This window comes from Rhinatrema bivittatum, chromosome 9, assembly GCF_901001135.1.
Source record: "Rhinatrema bivittatum chromosome 9, aRhiBiv1.1, whole genome shotgun sequence".
Taxonomy (NCBI): Eukaryota; Metazoa; Chordata; class Amphibia; order Gymnophiona; family Rhinatrematidae; genus Rhinatrema; species Rhinatrema bivittatum.
This window is the reverse complement of record NC_042623.1, coordinates 157,413,555-157,437,990: the sequence shown is the minus strand read 5'-3', so window position 1 is coordinate 157,437,990 and position 24,436 is coordinate 157,413,555. Positions and strand designations below refer to the sequence as shown.

General features: G+C 43.1%; 1 protein-coding gene across 1 annotated transcript in view; it reads right to left on the bottom strand.

The window, feature by feature from the left end:
- The window catches only part of GPC1 (glypican 1), a 470,368-nt gene that overhangs the window by 36,256 nt on the left and 409,676 nt on the right, over nt 1-24,436 (bottom strand). Inside the window, exons 4-6 of the mRNA XM_029615484.1 lie at nt 16,801-16,966; nt 8,095-8,225; nt 2,026-2,145 (exon numbers count right to left, since the gene is read on the bottom strand). Of these exons, the coding sequence (XP_029471344.1) occupies nt 2,026-2,145; nt 8,095-8,225; nt 16,801-16,966 (417 nt within the window). The remainder of the gene's footprint in view (nt 1-2,025; nt 2,146-8,094; nt 8,226-16,800; nt 16,967-24,436) is intronic.

Below are 24,436 nucleotides of genomic sequence, written 5' to 3'. Positions count from 1 at the left end.
TCTATTTTGTCTGGGGTTTGGGGAGCCAGAAATGATCCTGGCACCACTGGCTCTGCTCTGTTTCTGCAAAGAACTGATTTACAATTCTGGTCTGTTTCTGTGGGGGAGCCAGAAATGATTAATACTGCCAGCTCCACGTTGTTTCCTTGTGTCTTGTAAAAAAAAAAAAAAAAAAAAGGTGGCAGAATGCCCTTCTGGGTTGTTCCATCAGAAATTAAATCCCGGGTAACAGGCACAAAAAGGGGTTAAATTCATATAAATTTGAAACCTGTGAGCTGTAGTACTGATCAAGCCCAGGGTTGAAGCCTTAACGTCTGGCACTACTGCACATAAGTTTCAAACTTGTGCTAATTCAACACCTTTTTGTGTCTTTTTTTGCTCTGTAGCACCTGCTTCAGTATCACCTCTTCTCCTCCTGTTCCCTATAGAAGAGGAGAGAAGGGGGCTAGGATTGGAGAGAAGAACAAGCTGATCTGTGCTCTGGCTACTCCAGGCTCACCCACTCCCCTCCTCTTTCTTCCCTGCAGCCGCCCTGAGGTGGAGGGTCCGGAGCAGAACACCCCCCGCTGCTCTGCCTATTAGGTCTGGAAAGCTGTGTTCCAGGCCGTTCCCTCACAAATGAAACCACGATCTGGTTCCGGAGGTCATACTGCTGTGAGATGGAACAGAAGTAGTTCAGAAAAGGCCTACCAAAAAATCGTGTGAGGTTTGTGGCACAAATCCTACAACAGAGAGGCTTGAGGAACTCAAACTGTTCTCACTGGAGGAAAGGAAAAAGGGGAGGGAATCATAGAGGCATTCAAATATTTATCTATTACAAGGATTTATTTCCTGCTCCCCTGCTGCAGAGCTCAGAGAGAGGTACAGGATTATTAGTAGCTTACAGTTCTACGATAGAAGAGTGGGATTGGGGAGTTTTCAGGACGGGACTTGAGGGTAAAAAGGTCGTGCAGTACATTTGGGCTATATTGAACTGGGGAATGGGGCAGTGAGCAGAGTAAGACAGAGTAATAGTGTCAAAGAACGTGAGTGGGTAAGGCGGCAGGATTTGTAGGTGGAGAAGGGTAGTATATTTAGCTGGATGCAATAAAATTCAAGAAGGTGGCATTTCATATAGAAAAATACATTTAATTACAAGTGATTATAATAGGAGGATGGAGGCTGAAAGGAAATATGAGAAAATACTTCTTTCTTTATATAGCAGGATTAGCATTCTAGCAGAGGTGATAGTAATTAAAATCATGAAAAAATGTAAGCATGCTTGCAACAGAGAAGACGGTAAGAATAGAAGGGGGTGGATGAGACATAGGATAAAAGAAATGTGGGGGGGGGGGAGGGCCTGAATGTTGGTCTAGGTATGAAAACTCATATGCTCATCTACTTGGGAAAAATAGGGAGACTAAAAGGGGGAGGACAGATGGCAAAGCAGACCTGCACAGAGTGGCAGTGGTTCTCACTAGCATGCAAGAGCAGCAGGCTTTGCTATAATATCTGATATAATTGAGGGAAGGTGGCTGGTTGTCCACCATGGGCAGCAGGTAATCTGGCTATACTTTACAGCTAAGAACATCGAATAAGACAGGTTCTCCTGCAAGTAGTCAAGCTTGTAGGACTGATAGCTAGAGGATAGACTTAGCTATACTAGTTTAGTAAGAGGCAACTGTGCAAACCGAGTGGGCTAAGTGGCCATTGTCTGCTGACATCTACAATGTAAGGATACATGGGCAAATTTTAACTGGTTCAAAACTCTTCCATAACCGTAATCTACTGCAGTGAATTTTAGTCTTCAGCATAGCCAAGATTTGCAAATGAACATACTTCTTTCGATCGCATGTATGCAAATACATCTCATGAATATTCGTGGTGGAAATTCTGAAAGCCAGACACGTTTGTGGCACTCAAAGACAGGAGTTCCCCATCCCTGATCTATAATATATATCTAGTCAGAAGCCTCCCATATTACACATTTTATAGAACTTTGCTGTTGAAAAGCACTTTGTGTATATTATTACTGTATTTACATACTAGTTTTTCCAGTGCAAACCCTGAGTATTTCTCCTCTGTGCGGGACTTTACTTTCCGTTTCTTTTCCTCTCCACCAGATGCTTTTGTATTCACTTTAGGATTTCCACATCCTTGAAAAACCTGTAAAAATGACATGACATTTTTTAAAATTTTTTTATCACATTTTCAACCAAACCATGCCTTCTATAATAAGCCTTATCATTGCCGGGTTGGTTATAACATCTTCCCAGTGATCTTTATTAAACTACTGCACATGCCATTTTTCTATATAGGGAAGGTTCAGGCAGCTCCAATAAAACCAAAGTTTATGTTCAACCTGCACAAAGCAGCCATCACCCATGGACAGTGAAACTTCTAATTAGGTTTATTATTTTCCTTGAGTAAGAGTGAAAGGATAGAAGTCACTGTCTGCAGCTGGTCAGAAGTTACTAACATTAGTATGACATTTTTCTTTTAAGTAGGTGCATCCATCCAAAATTGCTTTTTCAACTTGAACAAAAGCAAACACTTTCTTTTCTCTCTACAGAAATTGCAAGTTCATTTTTTTTAATATTCCACTTTTCAGCATGTCATAGCAGATTACATTCAGGTACTGAAGATATTTCCCTATCCCCAGAGGGTTTATAATCTAAGGGTCTGATTTAAGTACTTTTCCCTTAAGATACAGAATGGATGAAAAGCCTTAGTAAATCAGGCTCTAAGGGGGTCATTTATCAAAGTGATATATGGCGTTTTTGCATGAGAAATATGCCTTTAAGGCTTGCGAAAACACCTTTAACGCATGTGAAAACACCATAATACTAGGTAGGTATTTATACCTCTATATGAGGCCCACCTAATAACTCGAGGTGAGGTTTAGGTATTAGTGTAGGGGTTAGGGGCCTCTTTGACATTCAAAATGAGATGTACGAACAGAACAGTGCTCTCTTGTGAAGATTTGATGACCTTCGGAGTGAGGAAACTCACCCAGAGATGAGATTTGTGCAATGTCCTCTCAAAGCTTCAGGCTCCTTTGATGCGGGTAAAAATCGGAGTTAAGCCACCTAAATCAGCAATATCTGACTAAGTGGAGATTTAGTTGCCAGAAGTGCACGCGCATGCTTGCAGCTGCACAGAAAAAAAAGAATCATTTTGGGGAGAGGAGGGGGTTTCGAAAGCGGGGCTGGAAATGGCATGCACATTTCAGGTTACAAAATGTACATGTCCAGTTGGCATGCCACTGACGCATGCATTTTTACGCCATCGTTTAACACCCTGTAAAGTGCATGCGCGTTCACCGCATAACAATCTGCTATTCAAAAGCAATGTAGGCGGCCGCCTTGTGTGTGGAGATAGGCCGGGTTTGAGTGGGTTGAACAGCAGGAGCCTGCATGGCCAGTTAGGCGCCCTATTGGGAATGTGCCCCTGTATGTTCAATAAAAAAAAAAAAGAACAAAACTATATTGCCATTCCTTTCTAATAAGGACCGTCTCTGAGCTCCTTGTGAAATCCCTGTTTAGATCTCAGCAAATAAATAAACCACTGCCTCTTTGATTCACCTTGATCTTGAATCAAACATACATCACAACATTTCACAAAAAAATAGCACGTAAGGGCCATGGAAACAAAATTGTTCTTTTAAGTATAACAACTTCCCAATCTCAAGTGATGGATTTAGGATTTTGGCACCCCTCGACACTGTTAGTGTTTTTGCCCCCTGTCACTCCCCTCTTCCCTCCACCCCCCCCAAAAGGTTGGACAAGGGGGGCAGAAGGTCTATGACAGTGGTTCTCAACCTTTCTAATGCCGTGACCCCGCAATACAGTTCCTCATGTTGCGGTGACCCCTCGCCCCGCCCTCGCCCCGTGAGGGTGGGGTGAGGGCGGGGCTTTGGTCATATGGGGGCGGGGTTATGGATGGGGTTGGATTTTAGTGCACACTTATCATTTAATTATGACATTTATAATGTGAATGTAACTCAACTCACCATAGGTTCTCACATGCATGGCACACTGACCCATGATCGTCACGGGGCTAGATGTAAAAGTACAGTTTGTATCCACAGGAACCCCCCTGACCCACAATAATGATGTAAAGCAGAATTATGACATTCCCCATACAACTCACCCTACAAAAAAGATATTCTGGTTCTAGTGACATCTCAGTAACAGCAACTCAAACTCCTGCTATTTCCAGGCTCAATAGCCCTACTTATGAAAAGACAGCAGTTTACCACCAATGCATGTCCTCTGAGAAAACACAACAAATAAGACCGATACAAACGCTTACATGCTAGCAAAATATCTCATCTCGGTAACAGACACAGAACCGACCTAACATACTCCCAGGATCTGTAGTAATGCACATAAACTAATCCGCACACAGTTACACCTGTATTATGGAATACACTCAAACAGGAGCAACCCTATCTATGAAAAGGCAACACTACAAATATTAAATCAGGCCCTAAAAACCAATACACCTCTTATTAGGAAAACAGAACTAGCAAGCAGCTATAGATCCCCACACAGAAATAATTGTAAAACTATACTAATAAGCAGAATAAATGTTTCAAAACAGCTATGAACATCCAACAATTAAAAACGCATAAAAACTATTAAACATTCTCCAAACACCAATAAAATATTTCAAAAAAGCAGACATCACACAATTAAAATGGCAGTCAAGAAAAATAAACTTAAAAAGCCACCTTTACTTACCCCCTCCAGCAGCTCTCCTACTCCCCTTCCCTGCAGGCCGTGGCACTCACCAGAAGCAGCAGTAGAAGCTAAGCTCTATACTTATGGTCCTCTTCCTTAGTGCCCATGTCTCTCACACACACACACACCATACCAGTCATGCCCCCATGACCAGTTTCTGTCTCTCACACACCAATCATCTCCCAAACAGTCTTTGGCACACACACACCAGTCACCTTCCTGAACAGTTTCTCTCATGCCATACACACACACACACACACACACACACACACACACACAGGCTTCCCACTCCCGTGTTCTACTTACATATACGGGCTTCTCACTCTCATAATCACTTTCTCTGTCTCTCTCTCTCTCTCTCACACACACACTCACTCACTCACCAGTCTCTCACTCCCATGCTTGTTCTCTCCACATGCACAGGCTTCTCATTCCCATAATCACTTTCTCTCTGTTACACACACACCAGTCTCTCTCATTTCCATGCTCACTCTCCACGTGCACAGGCTTCTCATTCCCTGAATCACATTCTCTCACATTCACACACACACACCAGTCTTTTTCTCTCACACACACCATCACCTTACCAAGCAGTCTCTCTCTCTCATGCATGCACACTCACCCTGGTTTCTCACTCCCATGCTTTCTTTCACCCCCACAACACCAGGCTTCTTACGCCCATGCTTTCTCACATACCCAGACTTCTCCCTTCCATGCTTTTTCTCTCTCTCACACACACACATCAGTCACCTCCCTGACTAATGTCTCACACACACATCAGTCACCTCCCTGACTAATGTCTCACACTCTCACACACACATCAGTCATCTCCCTGAGCAATCACTTTCATTGTCTCTCACATACACACACACATCAGCTCTCTGACCAGTCAATCACACACAGGCTGGCTGGCTGCTTCTCTCTCTTTCTCTCACTCACTTCCTCTTCTCCCCCGAGCACAAATGGGAGCTGCAGCAGCCTCCACTGGCCAAGAAAGAAGAATCCCATCGGCCGCGGGAGGCTCGTGCTGCTCTCTCCTTTCTCCATTACCGGCTGCTTCAACTGCTCGGGGGCCGATGCTGCAGCCGCCGCTGCTACTTTTTCGCGCGGCTCTCTCTCCTTCCCGCGCACCACGATTCACTTCCTGTTCCGGGTCACGGGAGGGGGGGGCAGGCGCAGGAAGAAGAAAAGGCCCAGCCGCGGGTGCAGAGCTTCTTCTAGTGCCGCTGCCGTTCCCGCTGGGCTTGAACGTGCTGACAGCCCGCAACGGCAGCGGGAGAGACCGGGAGCGCGCGACCCCTGCGTTTTGGGCGTTCGACCCCCGCCGGGGTCGCGACCCATAGGTTGAGAACCGCTGGTCTATGACATAGTCCCCCCCTAATTTCTTGCGGCAACTCAGGGGTAGATCCTGTGGCAAAAATTTAAAATTTCTGAAGCAAATTGGCAAACATTTCCACCTTTTCTATTACATTATGTAACTAAAGTAGTTTTACACTGTATTTATTAGTATAATTTATATTATTGTTATTGGAAGGCAGGAAATCTTCAGTCAGCCCGCTGCCCTCGGCACAAGGCCTAGTGTGCCTACTGTTGAATCCAGGCTTGCCAATCACCAAACAAGTCTGGAAAACTTGCACCTGTTCTGTGGGCAGTAGAGTGGCCATTAGAAGATTATTCTTTAAGTAATACAGTTCAAGCAGTGACTGAAAAGGCTGTGTGTAGAGAGCAATTAACCAGGTACCCGGAGTAACACACAGCTGGCTTCCTTATTATGCCACTGTCTCTCTTAGTACTTCAGCAGAAATGTTCCTATGCAATAAAAAATAAATAGCAATAGTTTTAGCAATCTCCTCATAAAAGCTAAAATGGATTTCAAGAACCAAATAAGACAAGCAATTATGCTGACAGTATGGTTTTCTCCTTGTAAGGAAAATTTCACAAAATGAGACTGGATTGTTGCCTGCACAAAAATAATAGTTTTGTGAACAGTTTGCTTGGCTCTCGATAACCAGTATCAGATACTAGGTAATGTACCTGAAAGTAACAATGTACAATGTCTTTAAATAAAAGGGCAAGAGGATTGGCGATGGTGCTTTAATGAAGGTAGAGTGGGATGCACATCACAAGCTGGCACGCACTAGCTTGCGTCTAATCCAAAGGTTACGGTGCAGTAGATCTGACAGAAGGCGAGCTTCAAAGCTATTTCAGCTATCTGAGAATTGCCCTTCTCCAGTGTGACAAAGTGCGCACGCTGCTCCACCCCGCGGGTACTTTTAGTTGTATTGCGAGCAAGCATTCCTGGAGGCATGTTCGGGTCAGCGAAGGACAATAACGCGTGTCGATTGCATTTTCAAACCTGTGCGCATTATTTTCTGCAAAAGCACCACTCACACCAAAAAACAGGTGCAAAGGTTTGCGGGGATAAATTTCCAAGCAAAAGGTGCACACAATACTTTTGCTGGAAGATCTGAAGCAAAGGCTGCGGGTTAACACATAGCCATGCAGGTAGTTTGCAAATTCCCTCTCCTGCCCCCATAAGGCATACTTATAGCTGGGAAGCTGTAAGTCTGGACATGTCTCAAAGCAACAGCACTAGAGATATTCCACTTGCAAATAAAGTAAGCTAAAGTTAGCCGGATAGGTTAGGCCAGATATTCTGTGGGCTAAATGAATTGCTAGAAATTCCCAAATAAAGTCATCTGGCTACGTTAGCCAGATAATTTTAAACCTAAGTGGCCATCTTTTCAAGATCGTCTGATACATTTAAAGTTATTTGGCTAAAGGTAGCTGGATAACTTAAGACTTAAATAGCTATATTCAAAAGAATATAGCCAGTTAAATGGCAGAGTGCAGCCCGATTCCCACATCCCTACCCAATATTTATCAAATGACCCTCACACCCCAAAGCCCTCCAAATGTGGTGGGTCTGCAGGTCGGCCTCCCCCCTCCTCTGTCCCCTCCCCACCCACCTGGTACCTTTAGAAATTTGGCACTTGTGCTCTAATGTGATCTCCACTGCTTTCAACCATTCTTTGACAAGGTTCAAGAGAGAGCAGTGGGCAAGGAAAATGTATGCAAAACACACTGCATAAATCAGAGTCAAATGAACTAGGACCACAAGGGCCAAACATTTGGAATATCCAGGTTGATGGATGCCAATTCTTGTTTAGGTCTTATGAGCCCTGATTCACTTATTCCCATTCCTTGTCTAGGGGAATAAAACTTAGTGAATCAGGCTTCTTGCGCCCTGACAGCATCGTGATTATGCATGATGTTAATGGTGATGCAGGGAATGCAATTTACCACACTGTAGACTTAACTAATTTAATATAAACATTGTCTTAGCAATGAAGGCAAGATATCACCTTACCCTGGCGGTTATAGACTCTTTGTTTTCTTGCATATTGGAGATTGCTTCTGAGATCCTTGAGTGTATCGAGCCGATTACAATCTCTACGTTGGATGGGCCATCAAACCTGTCCATTACCAGCAGCATTGAATCTAGCACAGAGATAGAAACAGCTCACTACAAAAAACATGGTCTTGGTTTGCACACATGCTAAAGTTTGTTGTCATTTTTTGGGTGGCCTTGCTTGTAACGAAGACCATGGTCTTACGACGTTGAAGCATCCCTAAGCAAAGAAGAAGTTTTCTGGTAAGCTCTTTTTATTGCAGATGCAAGCAGTAGATGGTAACCATTTACTGTAACCCCCAAAAGAAGGTTTATTGCTGTTAAACTTAATCCTCTTGCTGTTCCAAAGAGGTCGTAGTAGAAGCACTTTGTCAGTTTAACATAAGACCCCCTTGACACACACAAAGGAAATAGAAAGCCACTAGTCTTGAAGGTCTTGAATAACAAAGGGACATAGCAGGAAAGAACTGGGCTTTGTAGGTAATACAGAACAACTTAATAATATAAATACTGGGCCTGCTGGCTGAAAATGCTTATTTTTCCATTGTTTCTACAGAACAGCCCATTTATAGAAAGCTCTAATGAAGTAAAATCTCATTTATTTTCAGTGTTTCTTTATGTTTTAAGGAGCAATTTCAGTGCTGTGCATAAGAGAAGGCAATGCGTCACTAAACCTCTTATAATTAATAATGAAGGAAGCATGGTCATTTTATATACAGAATGATACTGTTTTAAACTTGCAATGGCCTATTTTATTAGTAAACGAGCCCTTTTCCCTGATTTTGGTGCAATTTAAACATTAATTCAGAACTTCATTAAAATCTGGGTGTCTGCATTCAGAATAAATGCCTTTCCTTACAGCCTATTCAATCAAAGCATCATAAGGACAGCAGTGCTGTCAGAAGCAAACTTATAATTCACATCAAATAGTCCAAACAAATTCCTTGACAACGGGTCAATCCAAATGTTCAAAAAAACAAAACGCTGCAAGTATACTTAAATAATTCAAAACTCAGAGCTCCAAAATCATGTTCTAATATTTGGAAATCAAGTCATTTAATTAGGACCTTCATTTCACCCCACGGATACAGGATATTTTGTGTTATTCAGTGTTTTCACTGCTCGGGGTCTTTTTAAATCATTGGTCCACTTGCAAAACATTTTTTATAATATTAAATGTTTGAAGATTTTTATTGTATAATTTTTCAATGAAAATGAGATAAAAATACTTCCCCTTCATCGGAGACCAAGGTCCGACATGATACCATGTTTTGCATCTGCTGCCTCAGGGAACCTCCAAGGTGTTTTTATTCAACAAATAATTTGATAAACCGATTATTCACGATAACAATCTTTTCCAATATGCCGCTATCATTTTAGCATGTCAGCCCTCAAGTCCCTGAGGCAGCAGATATGAAACATGGTGTGATATAATTTTTAGAATTATAGTGGTTTAGGCATGGTATACTTCAGAAAGAAATTATTGGCTACATTGACCTTTTAGAGTGTTTGAGTATTTCCTGAGTTATATGTCCTATGTATGAGTGTGTCGAGGTTTGGGTGAGTGGTTCTTTTCACTGTTTTAATAGGGGTGGGTTATAGTGGGTTATAGTCATTTGAACTGGTATTATGGCTTGTAAAAAGCTGAAAAATAATTTTTCTATGCTTATATATATTTATACCTGTTTATGGTAATTATTATGCTTACAATTAAAAACAGATAAAAATTTTGGAATTGTTGAATATACTTGGATATGAAATACATTTTGTGTTTGCTTTATTAAATTTATTTTTGATTCAGGTGACTTATGCACCATTTTACAAGTTTATGTTGTTGTGTTGATTATTGTAATTGGCTTTATTTTGGATTGCCAAATTCGTGTTTTAAAGCATTAAAGATTTTACAGAATTCCTCCGCCCACCTGATTTCAGATAGGTGTCAGATTACACCTGTGCTGAAAGAACTCCATTGGTTAAATTTAACATTTTAACCTTGTTATTTAAGACACTAAAGTTTAACGAGCCCAGTTATCTTAAATCCTTGCTGATTTCATGTCCCTATATGGTCCCCGCGGCCTACCAGTAAAAACCTGCTTTTAGTTCCATCGGTTAAAGCTGCCCATCTGTCTGGAAGTAGGTGTTGTGCTTTCTCCATTTTTGGGCCTGTGTGTTGGAATGCTCTGCTCTATTTTATGAGAGACCTATGACATACTGTTGGTGTTTGAGGTAGTTGTGGGTGGATCCTTGGGCTGGTGGCAGATGACCATGCCCACGGGGGAAGATCCCGAGAGGGACCACTGGTCAGGCTCAGAGTATGGAGACAGACACACACTAGTTCTTTTATTAAACAGTATAGTGAACCACCAGAGGTGGCAGTAGTGAGCTGGAAGTGCCCGGCAGGGCTGTAGTCCCTCAGGTACTGGAACAGCGATCCTGGATAACTGAGCTGTAGAGAAAATGAATATAGTGAGTAGGCAGAGTATGCAGAGTTCAGGAACAGAACCTTGATGGTAACACTCACACAATAGTCTCTAGAAGTAGTCCAGGTGTTGGAATGAGTTAGGCCTTCGAGGAACGAGTACCTGGTTCCAGGGAAAGCTCTGAGAGAGAGAGAGAGATGGTAACTCACTGGTGTAGTAGGCAGCGATGACTTCCAGGCAGAGTAAGTATTCAGCCACCAGTCTGGGAACATGGGCCCTCGAGGAGCAAGTGCCGGTTCCTGACTGTGACCTGAAAAACAAAGAGAGAGTGAGGCCCCCGAGGAGCGGGTACCCCTGGTAAGTCCGAGGAGGCAGAGTAGCTTAGGTAGAGTAACCTTTTCCATTGCTAGCCTGATTAGTTAGCGATTTCTAAGACCTTATATATCTGGTACTGCTGAAGTCATGTGAAACATGGCGGTACTGCTGACATCGAGCTGCTCCGGAGACGCCGGAGGAAGATGGCAGAATGACGCCGTGGCAGCCAACCTTCCATTTAAGCAAGAGGGAGTCTCCAAGGAGGGCGGGGTGGAGACGTCGGGCAGCGACGAGGAAATCACCTTCAAAGGGCGATTTCCTCTTTGGGTACCAAGCTTAGGTTTAGAAGGATGCGCGAGGTGGAACTGATGAAGCATCTCTTTGTACAGAATATTGGTCTGAGGCTCCCAAGAGTTTTCTTCGGGACCGAAACCTTCCCACTTTAGAAGTTATTCAAAAGTCTTGCCTCTTTTATGAACATCCAGGACGTCTTCAACTTTGAATTCTAAGTCATCTTCTGCATTGATGACAGGTGGATCTTGAGGTTTGGAAGAAAATTTGCTGAGTATGAGTGATTTCAGAAGTGAAATGTGGAAAGCATTATGTATGTGGAGACCAGGTGGCAGCTTCAGATGGTAGCTGACTTTGCCAATACGTTGAAGGACTGAGAATGGTCCCACGTAGCGAGGAGCAAACCGAGAGGAGGGTAGTTTCAGTTTGAGGTGCTTGGTTGACAGCCAGACCTTGTCTCCTGGTTTGAAGACTGGGGCTTGCGAATGGTGTGCATCGTAGTATCTCTTAGCATGGTCGCTCGCTTTGAGCAGCATGTCCTTTGTCTTAACCCACAGTTTATGGATATCATCAGCAGTGGGTTGAGCTGCTGGGGACATCACTGAGAGTTTCAGTGGAAGTGGCAGTGTTGGAGAACATCCATAAACCACTTCAAATGGTGACAATCCAGTAGATGTTGCTGGATGAGAGTTGATGGCAAATTCAGCCCATGGTCTGCTGCCTTGCTTCAATTCCACCAAAGCAGAACCGGCAACAGCAGTACGAGCAGGGTCGTTGAAAACGGATTTAAACAAGTCCATAAATCCTTCTATGTCCTGCAAAATGGTGTCCTTGTGCTCCCACAAGGTAGATGCCCAAGACAAGGCCCTACCATCCAGGTATGAAAGGATGTAGGTGGTCTTGGAAAGAGCCATTGGAAATAAAGATGGCTGTAAGGCAAAGTGCATGCAGCACTGGTTTAAGAAGCACCGGGCCTTCTGAATTTCACCAGAAAAGCAGATAGGAGCCGCCAGTGGTACAGCAGTTTTTAAAGTTACCTCCTGTAACTGACCTTCTTGGATGGAAGCTGTGCCTTGAATCTTATGTGTGTGTAGCTGATGAAACGCTGAAGTAAGTTTCTCCAAGGCATCTTGCTGCTCCACAATGCGCTGGGCCAGGTCCGGTATGGCCTGCAAAGCACTGAGTTGTGCCTGATCCATGGAGTTAGCAATCTGTTGGTGTTTGAGGTAGTTGTGGGTGGATCCTTGGGCCGGTGGCAGATAACCTTGCCCCCGGGGGAAAATCCCGAGAGGGACCACCGGTCAGGCTCAGAGTATGGAGACAGACACACACTAGTTCTTTTATTAAACAGTATATTGAACCACCAGAGGTGGCAGTAGTGAGCTGGAAGTGCCCGGCAGGGCTATAATCCCTCAGGTACTGGAATAGCGATCCTGGATAACTGAGCTATAGAGAAACTGAATATAGTGAGCAGGCAGGGTATGCAGAGTTCAGGAACAGAACCTTGATGGTAACACTCACACAATAGTCTCTAGAAGTAGTCCAGGTGCTGGAATGAGTTAGGCCCTAAAGTAGCGAGTACCTGGTTCCAGGGTAAGCTCTGAGAGAGAGATGGTAACTCACTGGTGTAGTAGGCAGCGATGACTTCCAGGCAGAGTAAGTATTCAGCCACCAGTCTGGGAACATGGGCCCTTGAGGAGCGAGTGCTGGTTCCAGACTGTGACCTGAAAAACAAAGAGAGAGCGAGGCCCCCGAGGAGCGGGTACCCCTGGTAAGTCCGAGGAGGCAGAGTAGCTTAGGTAGAGTAACCCTTTCCCTTGTTAACCCAATTAGTTAGCAATTTCTAAGACCTTATATATCCGGTACTGCTGACGTCATCTCAGGGGGACGCCCCTGAGATTCGCGCCCTTGCTGGTACATCAGTCGGGGCCGTGCCACGCGCGTGCCCTTAGGCCCTTGTGAAACATGGCAGATTGCAGCGTCGAGCCGCTCCGGAGACGCCGGAGGAAGATGGCAAAATGACGCTGTGGCAGCCAACCTTCCACTTGAGCAAGAGGGAGTCGCTAAGGAGGTGAGGAGGGCGGAGTGGAGACGTCGGGCAGCGAAGGTCGCAACACATACTAATGTTGCAGAAACAACTTAACTCTTCATTTTCAGGAAGCTTTTGTCTAACTGTCAAGGCATATGCTGCTATCATTTTTTGTTTTGTTGTATAATATGTTTTGTTATATGCCCTGTTTTATGCTTGGTTTATTGTAGTGTTTGATTTTTGTTTACATTTGCTTTATTGTTTTTACTTACTGTACTTCACCTAGCATGACTTTGTTATAGGTGGCTGATAAATAAATAAATAAATATTGCTCATTTTCTGAAATATGACGTGAAGAAACCTGTCTATCTGGCTAATTGTTTAGACACCTGTCTTCCAGAAACTTGTTCAAACCCTTTTTTTAAACACAACTAAGGGAAGAAAGGGATGGAAAAGCTCACCCTTGCCAGTTTACCAGCATTGTCCCCTCTCACAGAGGATAAACATAACATAAAATTGCCAAACTGGGTCACACCAAAGGTATAAGCAGTAGATTTCTGTAACTCAACCTTAATAATGTTTTATGGACAAGTTCCTCCAGAAACTTGTCCATAAAACATTTCTCCAGGAACTTGTCCAATACATTTTTCAACACAGCTATTCTAACTGCATTCAACACATCCTCTGGCAATGAATTACAGAGCTTAATTATGCATTGAGTAAAATATATTTTATCTTATTAGTTTTAAAAATAAGGCTGGACTGGAATGTGGCATGCCGTCACCGGCACACCAAAGCCGCACACCATAGCCACACACCAGAGGAGCGTGCGCCTTAGATCGGTTTTGTGGTGTTCCCTACACAATTTGCCTGAGATCGCTGGATTGGCTATGGTCAAAAAGAGAAAAGGTACTGTGAAGGTTTATCTATTGGTGCCCTTCCTATGTCTCAGCCTAACCTGGATCTTTGAGTTTCAATCGCAAGCAATTTCGGGGGTCTGTGCACTAGGAGCTTCTAGTTCTGTTCTTTGTGAGACTACCTCCGTCTGTGTCACCCAGGAACTGAGATGGGGGATTTAGAGGTTTGTTCAGTTTTCCCTTCCTTCTCTAATGGTGGGGAGTTTCCTAGGATCACTGACCCTGTGAAATTGACTCTCTTGAAGGTGGAAGATCACCCATCTGCAAAGATCAAACCTGCATAGTCACTCTGGATGCGTTATGGCATGCAGATAACTAACTTGGATAAATCTCTCTCCATAAGTATTGACTCTGTGTTAAGTTTTCTGAGAGGTGTGGCTGTTCAAGTCAATGAACACACACAAATTATTAAAGAATATAGTGAACAAATAAATCTAGTTTTCATGAGAATAATGTGGCATTAATAAAGATAATCAGTTGTTACACAGGAAACTTGAAAAACCGGGTAATCACTGCAGGAGAATGAACCTAAGATTTTTACATTTTCCTAGATGTCCTATGATACCACCAATTGAGATACTGAAAATTTTTCATTTAGATCATTTAAAAGTCTCTAAGTCCATCTATCTAGCATTAATGGCATAGGTAAAAGGTACCACAGCAATCAACAGGGAAATGTGCAGAAAAATTCAATGTCCACACTTCTTTAATGCAAGAGCAAATTTTTATATTTAACCGGCAACTCCACAGTGTAATGATACAAATTTTGTAGTACAGCGGGAGATCCACGTCTGTCTGGGCGGTCTTTAAAATTCGGTGGGCGCATTTGAGCCCGACCTGTGCACGTATCTCCCAATTTCGGAGTGTGCCGGGCTTTTAAAATTCACCTCTATATGCGTATGTTCGCCTGCATAAGTTATGCCCTTGGTAGAGCCGGTTCAGCTTTGCACAGGTGGATCTTTGCACAACATGTAAATTTTCAAAGCAAACAGATGCACATAAGTTAGGAAATTTGGGGTAAAGTCCATATGCAAAAGGTGCCCTCGGACTTTACTTCACCATGCACAATTATAAAATTGCCTTATTATACACGATCAGAGAAAATTCAGACTCCTCTTAAAATATCCATTATGTCCAATTATAAATCAGAGTACAGCAATTTTACTTTTTAACTGCATTGTTTAATGTTACTTCCCATCAATCTTTTTGGTACCTGTTTCAAAGGAGCAATTAGATAAATAAAAATTAAATTTGTGCATACTGCATAAGAATGCAGAAAAAAAAGGAAGTCCATATCCAATCTCATATGCTAAAGACTTTTCAGGCAGCTTTGCAAGCCCAAAGCATGCTCTGCTGAGAAAGTCTCCTTACCCCAGCGCCTGCCTACCTGAACATATTCCTTCAGTTCTCATGAAGCGCAGGCCTTTCGCATTAAATGGACTATCCTTCGTTATTTCACATCTTGTTTGGCCGTTCTGTGACTATAGAACAGTAATCGATTATTGGAGTCTTCGGAGTAGAATGACGTAGGGAAGAGGATGGCTGTCCTGAGGGCTTCACTGGTGAGCTGACGTGGACCCGAGCAGCCCATTTATAGAAAAGTACTTTGGAGAGAGCCTCCTGCCACACTGATTCCCAATTCTGCTCTTTGTGAAGTCCCTCACTTCCTCCTCCTCCTCCCCTAAACCTCAAACAGATTTGGTTTTTTTTAGGGTAGTCAAATTAGGCATGCTAATTTGATTAACAGAGCAAAATGTATGCAAATCTCTGAATAATATTCATTCTGGACATCCTGAAAGACAGCAGGTGGTGGCTTCTATTGGCCTTGGATATGGGAACACAGGAGGGTGCCCGGTTGTTTTCCTCATACTGCACAGCAAGCAGTGGTAGTTGCTGCTCTAGGGTCCATGTTCTCAAGACAAGAAAAGTCTGTGCCTGAAACTGAATAACACATTCTAACACATCCCATTACAGCTGCTAATAAGGGAAGGTTGGCTGAGGTCACCCTGTGATGTGCAGTGCAGACCGATGAAGCTGCATGCCACGCTGGGTACGTGACTATAATAAAACTGACCACAGCTAATGTTAAAGCTTCAGCTGTTGTCACATTCTCTCTACATTACAGCACTGGGTGCTTCGCAGTCTGCCTACTGAACAGCAAGGCCCAGGAGCGGTGCACAATGCAATGTCCTCTGGCATCCAGTTTGTATAGGCAAGCTTGACACTTGAGTCATTAGTAGATTGTTCTAAAGACATATTTGTAAGCAAATGGAAAACTTTTTTTCCCTAAACATTAAGAGGTGCATTTTCAAAGGCGTTACATGTGTAAATGTAGCATACTATCGTTAGCAATTTTCATAAGCCATTTAAGCGAGCAAAGTGCACTTACATGAGTAAATCCTATGGACAATTCAATGGCACATACTATAGCCCACTTACACAGGTAAACTGCATTTATGTGTGTAAAACCCAGCTATACATATGTAAATGCTTTTGAAAATCAGGTCCTTTAAGTCATAATCTAAATGTGTGTGTTAAGGTTAGTTGATGGCATTTTAAAAGTGCTTAAAGTGATGACCAGGAGGCATATGCTGCACTGTTTGGTGCTTATGCTGATTTCACATTTTATATTGCCCCACAACATTTTCGACAGATTATTCTGGTCCAACAAAGTAATTCTTGCAATTCTTACCAATAAGATTCTTCCATTCAGTGTCCAGATCGGCTTGATTCGCAAGGCAGCCTTTCAGCACGTTATGGCAATAGTTGGTGCATGGCTTAATGTTGGACATTCCTCGGCAAAGCGAGCAGTACATCAGCTTCATGTTGGCACGAGTGCACTCATGGCTCAAGGATACCTGAAAATAAAAGGGCAATTGGCAAGCGCAAATCAAGAATGGAAAGAACCCTAAAAGAGACGGGAGGCATTTACTCTGAATTACCGTCTCTTTAAAGAGATGATTTCTTCCTTTTTAAGTCTGCTGAACAGTAGAAACCTCATGAGGCCACCTGCTAGAGAACCCAGATGTCTTTCTCTGATTTTCCTTAGCGACAATAAATGCACACTGGTAAATTCCCTGAGGTCCATATACCAATCTATTTAGCTGGATAACTCACAAGCTTCATTTATTTAATAAGAACATAAGAAATTGCCATGCTGGGTCAGACCAAGGGTCCAAAAAGCCCAGCATCCTGTTTCCAACAGAGGCCAAAACCAGGCCACAAGAACCTGGCAATTATCCAAACACTAAGAAGATCCCATGCTACTGATGCAATTAATAGCAGTGGCTATTAGCTGATTCTGATCTTCCTCAACAATCCAACTAACAGAGAATAAAAACATGCAATACAACCTGACACTCAGCTAAATGCTTCACTAAAATAGAGTTTTGAATTTCTTTTGAAAACATTTTATATCCTCAGTAGCCCTCAAATCTACAGGTAGTGAATTTCATAGTACCGGTCCAATATAGAAAAAGGCATGTAACCGAGTTTGTTGCAGCTTGTATTAGCATGTACTGGAATGGGCAGCAGCTTAGTATCAGTTGACCTCAATAAACAAGTGGGTACATATGATTTTATTCTTAGCCTTAACAAACACAGATTGTCTGAGTACAGTAATTTAAGAACAAGTAAAACTTTATATTGCATCCTCCACTATATGGGCAGCCAATGTAGTTCCTGTAAAGTGGGCATAATGTGGTCATATAATCTTTTACCCAAAATAAGCCTAGCTGCAGCATTTTGCACAAGCTGAAGTACATGCATCTGTTTCTTAGATATACCAATACATAAACTATTACAGTAATCCATTTGTCTGGACAACACAGCCTGCAATATAGTTCTAAACATATCCAGGGAATGCATATATCTCAGGGGCTTTAACATTTTTAAATTGTAAAATGCTACTTTAAGTATATGGTTTATATCTTAGACTCTAACAAAACACCAAGATTGCAGGCCTCCAAGTGTATAGGTATCGAGACCACTCCAAAAGTTAGATGCGATAAACCGTCCGTCAGCGAAGCTCTCCCAATCTAAGGAAGGAAAATGTTCTGTAAGTTCAATGCTAATTGATTACTGCACAACCAAACATTTATAGTACTCAAGCACTGCTGGAAAAATACACAGGAAAACTTTCATCTTCCAAACAGGGGATGTAAAACTGTATATCGTCAACATAGATGAAATAAGTAACTCCAAGGGCTGGATTTTTAAACATATGTGTGCGGGGTACATTTGTGCGCGCTACCCGGCACGCACAAATGTACGCCTGATTTTATAATATACTCGTGCAGCCACGCGCATGTTATAAAATCCGGGGTCAGCGCGCGCAAGGGGGTGCACACTAGTGCACCTTGTGCGCGCCGAGCTCTAGGGGAGCCCCAATGGCTTTCCCCGTTCCCTCCGAGGCCGCTACAAAATCGGAGCGGCCTCGGAGGGAACTTTGCTTTGGCCCCCCCCCAACTTCCCCTCGCTTCCCCTATCTAACCCGCTCCCCAGCCCTAGCTAAATCCCCCCTACCTTTATTTTGTAAGTTACGCCTGCCTCTGGCAGGTGTAACTTGCGTACGCCGTCCAGCTGCCAGCACGTGATGCCCCGGCACGGCCGCTGTGCCGGAGGCCTCGGTCCCACTCCGTCCCCGGACCGCCCCGGACAGGCGCTCCGCCCCCTTCCCAAAGCCCCGGGACATATGCGTGTCCCGGGGCTTTGCGCGCATCGCCGGGCCTATGCAAAATAGGCTTGGTGCGCGCAGGAGCGGTTACGCGCATAAATCCTGAAGATTTACGCGCATAACCCTTTTAAAATCCACCTCCTAATGTCCTTAAAACACTTCCTAAAGGTACAATTATATATTAAACAATATAAAAAAAAATGCAGAACCTTGAAGGATGCCCGACATCAGTGGTCTCCAAGAAGAAAAAGACGGCCCTAACTGAACTCGCTGTTTCCTAGTTCGCAAAAAATAAAAATAAAAAAAGACTTAAACCATGAAAGCACCATATCACCAATACCAAAGTGGGAAGTCTGCAGATGACTTTTTGTCTTATTTTGTCTTTGTACTGTCTATGACTATGACTACTGATCTTATGTAAATGATGTGAATGTAATTATATATATTGCCTAGGCTATGGGTGATCAACAAATCCAAATAAAAGATAAAACGATACAGATAAAAGTCCTGCAATCAACACATCATGACTTATGGTGTGGAGCGCTGCTGCAATATCGCTGACCTCCATGATCCAGACAAGACAGCAATACAGATAGTTCAATAAATACAAGAACAGCATTTCAGTACTGTGTGCACTGCAAAAGCCGAATTGCTGATCATCCACGACTTTATGCTCCTCCAAAAACTCATCAAGTTGAACCTTCATGCATTTCTCGAGAACCTTTCCAAGAGATGGAGCTTGGTGAAGGTTTGATAGTACCTTGCTGAATTCTTTTGGACAAGTTGAACAGTAGCAACTTTTAACTGCCCAGGAACTGAAAGTTATCTAGGTACATAGCAAGTATTTCAATACAGTGCCACTTATTCAGCTAGATTTTTGCCGGATAAGTCATTATACGGCTAAAATCTAGCCAGATAAAAAAAGAGAGAGGTTCCAAGGGCAGGGTGAAGTTGTCCAGGTAACTTACAGGGTCAATCATCAAAGTGCGTTATGGCATTAATGCCACGATAGCTATCACAGCACATAGCATGAATGCAAATTTGACAAAGAGGTGGGATTAATGAAAATGGGTGGCACTATTGCACACTTTTAATGCTGGAAATAACTATACCTTTTTTCCTGGCGCTGAGCTGGGTGATATGTCTGAAACGGCTATAACGCAATTTGCAGTAAGTATTACAAATTCCATTTTGGAGAGAGAGAGAGAGAGAGAGAAAGAGAGAGAGAGAGAGAGAGAGCGTACCTCTGGATTAACACATATAGTAGTCAACTACTATACTGCTATTGGAGGGCCAGCTAGTAACTCAAGGTGAGGTTTTGGTGGTGGTATAGGGTTTTGGGGCCAGTTTTACATGCAGAGTTAGACATTTGAACTGTACAGTAGACCTCAGTGAAGATTTGATGACATTTGGCGTGAGGAAATTCATACAAAGAAGAGATTGCTACAATGTTCTCGCACTCTAGTTCGATGGACTTTCTGCCAGGGTACTATCAAGCTAGGGTGGGAGAACACTGCAATAATCTCATCTTAGTCTGATTTTCATCACTGCAAACGACATTAGATTTTCACTGAGGTCTACTGTGCTGTTCGTATGTCTCACTCTGCATGTAAAACTGGCCTCAGAACCCTCACCATGACCAAAACCTCACCTTGAGTTACTAGTTGGCCCTCCTATAGTGCTATAATAGTTGACTACTATGAAGCTCTTATAAAGATTGTCTCTCTCTCTCTCTCTCTCTCTCATATATATATTTCTTTATTTGAGCAACCAGGAGCCAATATGCCTTGCATATTTTATCTATTTCTTTTTCTCCCTTTTTTTTTTTTTTTACAATGTTATTTCCAGCTCTGGACTTTTGAAAGTAGTGAAGCAAAAGACTCTATCATCCATCAATTGCAGCCATTATGGTAAATGCCATCAAAACCAAATAATGGCAAAAACATAAAGACATTCACAAATGTATAAAAATAATATAGAATTATTGTTCATACATGCAATATATTTGACTTGCTGCTGAGGAGAGGGGGTCTCATTTTCATTTTGTTACCTGTGAGTTGCACAAATTGTCTCCTGTCTCTTGAGAATAAACATAAGAAAAATATATTTTGATAGCAATTTGACCAGGTAATTAAATAGTTGTCTGAGTGAATTCCTCAGGCTGAAAACTGTCCTCCCTTCAAAGGCCAAATGTACTCATGCAGTTCCACAACATGCAATTTTATTTATTTATTTATTTATTTATTTAACAGTTTTTTATACCGACCTTCATAGTAAATAACCATATCGGATCGGTTTACATGTAACATAGGGTATAACTGAAGGAACAATTCAGGTAAACAATAAATAACCATAGATAGGAATAAGTCAAAGTTACAATCAACGGGAGTCAAGAACTTGGAAGCTTAAAATTTTGCTCACAGAGTAAATTTGCTCACAGAGTAAATTTTGCTCACAGAGTAAAGGGATAAGGCTGAGGACAGGGTTAAGGCGGTGAAGGCAATGTTATATGATTTTGAAATCCTTGTATCTAACTGTCTATGCATATTGTGAACCTGCTGTAAAGCAGGTTCAAAGCCCAGGAGTACTTTTGTAACCTGTATTCACTCCCAGCCTCTATCGAGAGGCTTCTAGGAAAAGTAAAACGTAATGGGATAGGTGGCGTGTCCTTTTGTGGATTACAAACTGGCTAAAAGACAGAAAACAGAGAGTAGGATTAAATGGACAATTTTCTCAGTGGAAGGGAGTGAACAGTGGAGTGCCTCAGGGATCTGTATTGGGACCCGTACTTTTCAATATATTTATAAATGATCTAGAAAGAAATACGACAAGTGAGGTAATCAAATTTGCAGATGATACAAAATTGTTCAGAGTAGTTAAATCACAAGCAGATTGTGATAAATTGCAGGAAGACCTTGTGAGACTGGAAAATTGGGCATCGAAATGTCAGATGAAATTTAATGTGGATAAGTGCAAGGTGATGCATATAGGGAAAAATAACCCTTGCTATAGTTACACAATATTAGGTTCCATATTAGGTGCTACCACCCAAGAAAGAGATCTAGGCATCATAGTGGATAACACATTGAAATCGTCGGTTCAGTGTGCTGCGGCAGTCAAAAAAGCAAACAGAATGTTGGGAATTATTAGAAAGGGAATGGTGAATAAAACGGAAAATGTCATAATGCCTCTGTATCGCTCCATGGTGAGACCGCACCTTGAATACTGTGTACAATTCTGGTCGCCGCATCTCAAAAAAGATATAATTGCGATGGAGAAGGTACAGAGAAGGGCGACCAAAATGATAAAGGGAATGGAACAGCTCCCCTATGAGGAAAGACTAAAGAGGTTAGGACTGTTCAGCTTGGAGAAGAGACGACTGAGGGGAGATAAGATAGTAGGGATGTGAATCGTGTCCTCGATCGTCTTAACGATCGATTTCGGCTGGGAGGGGGAGGGAATCGTATTGTTGCCGTTTGGGGGGGTAAAATATCGTGAAAAATCGTGAAAAATCGTGAAAAATCTAAAAATCTAAAAATCGCAAAACCGGCACATTAAAACCCCCTAAAACCCACCCCTGACCCTTTAAATTAAATCCCCCACCCTCCCGAACCCCCCCCAAATGAGTTAAATAACCTGCGGGTCCAGCGGCGGTCCGGAACGGCAGCGGTCCGGAACGGGCTCCTGCTCCTGAATCTTGTTGTCTTCAGCCGGCGCCATTTTCCAAAATGGCGCCGAAAAATGGCGGCGGCCATAGACGAACACGATTGGACGGCAGGAGGTCCTTCCGGACCCCCGCTGGACTTTTGGCAAGTCTCGTGGGGGTCAGGAGGCCCCCCACAAGCTGGCCAAAAGTTCCTGGAGGTCCAGCGGGGGTCAGGGAGCGATTTCCCGCCGCGAATCGTTTTCGTACGGAAAATGGCGCCGGCAGGAGATCGACTGCAGGAGGTCGTTCAGCGAGGGTTCCGGCGCCTCGCTGAACGACCTCCTGCAGTCGATCTCCTGCCGGCGCCATTTTCCGTACGAAAACGATTCGCGGCGGGAAATCGCTCCCTGACCCCCGCTGGACCTCCAGGAACTTTTGGCCAGCTTGTGGGGGGCCTCCTGACCCCCACGAGACTTGCCAAAAGTCCAGCGGGGGTCCGGAAGGACCTCCTGCCGTCCAATCGTGTTCGTCTATGGCCGCCGCCATTTTTCGGCGCCATTTTGGAAAATGGCGCCGGCTGAAGACAACAAGATTCAGGAGCAGGAGCCCGTTCCGGACCGCTGCCGTTCCGGACCGCCGCTGGACCCGCAGGTTATTTAACTCATTTGGGGGGTGTTCGGGAGGGTGGGGGATTTAATTTAAAGGGTCGGGGGTGGGTTTTAGGGGGTTTTAGTGTGCCGGCTCACGATTCTAACGATTTATAACGATAAATCGTTAGAATCTCTATTGTATTGTGTTCCATAACGGTTTAAGACGATATTAAAATTATCGGACGATAATTTTAATCGTCCTAAAACGATTCACATCCCTATAAGATAGAGATTTTTAAAATCATGAGAGGTCTAGAATGCGTAGATGTGAATCAGTTATTTACTCTTTCAGATAATAGAAAGACTAGGGGGCACTCCATGAAGTAAGCAAGAGGCACATTTAAAACTAATCGGAGAAAGTTCTTTTTCACTCAATGCACAATTAAACTCTGGAATTTTTTGCCAGGGTATGTGGTTAGTGCAGTTAGTGTAGCTGGGTTTAAAAAAGGATTGGATAAGTTCTTGGAGGAGAAGTCCATTACCTGCTATTAATTGACTTAGAAAATAGCCACTGCTATTACTAGCAACGGTAACATGGAATAGACTTAGTTTTTGGGTACTTGCCAGGTTCTTATGGCCTGGATTGGCCACTGTTGGAAACAGGATGCTGGGCTTGATGGACCCTTGGTCTGACCCAGTATGGCAGGTTCTTATCGGGTTTTCCTTTTGAAAATGAGCCTGCAGGTCTACAGGTGTAAGGTGTCCACAAACTTGCACGTTCCCGAGCACTTTAAAAATGGACCCCTTAATGGTCAATCACTACTCATTTTCCCCTATTTTTTATCCAGTGATGAACCCAGCAAATTTATTTGTCAGCTTTGTAAATTTGATGAGGGTTGGAGGAGGACTCCACAGATAAAAGTCACCCGACACTGCTTTATTAGAAACAACAGCATGCAGTCAACATTTATGGCTGGTAGTATGATTGATTTGAAGAATCACATAAATAGTCTAACTATGTTGAACCTGTTCTTTACAATTGCCTATGCAATCCCATTTTTTTAGGGCATTTGCTTTGGAAAAAGTTTGTGTTTTCTCTTGTGGGAGTGCTGTACGTTTCCTCCTCCAAGCTGCACAGAATCCTTCTCTAGATGTGACGGGCGTGGTTCTTATGAGATCCAATGTGAGTAAGCTGCAGCGTGGGAACATTATCTGGCAGTGGGATTCAGTAGCTTGCTGCCGAATATTCCCAGAGAAAGCTACCAAAACACGTTAGGCAGAGAACTTTACAACAGGTATTTGTCTGACCAGACGTCCCCAGCTAACTCTGCCCAGAAAAAGCAAAAGAAACACCGGCAGCGCAACCTGGGTATATTTTGTGCAAGCAAGGAGTTATCCAGACAAAATGTAGCCAGGG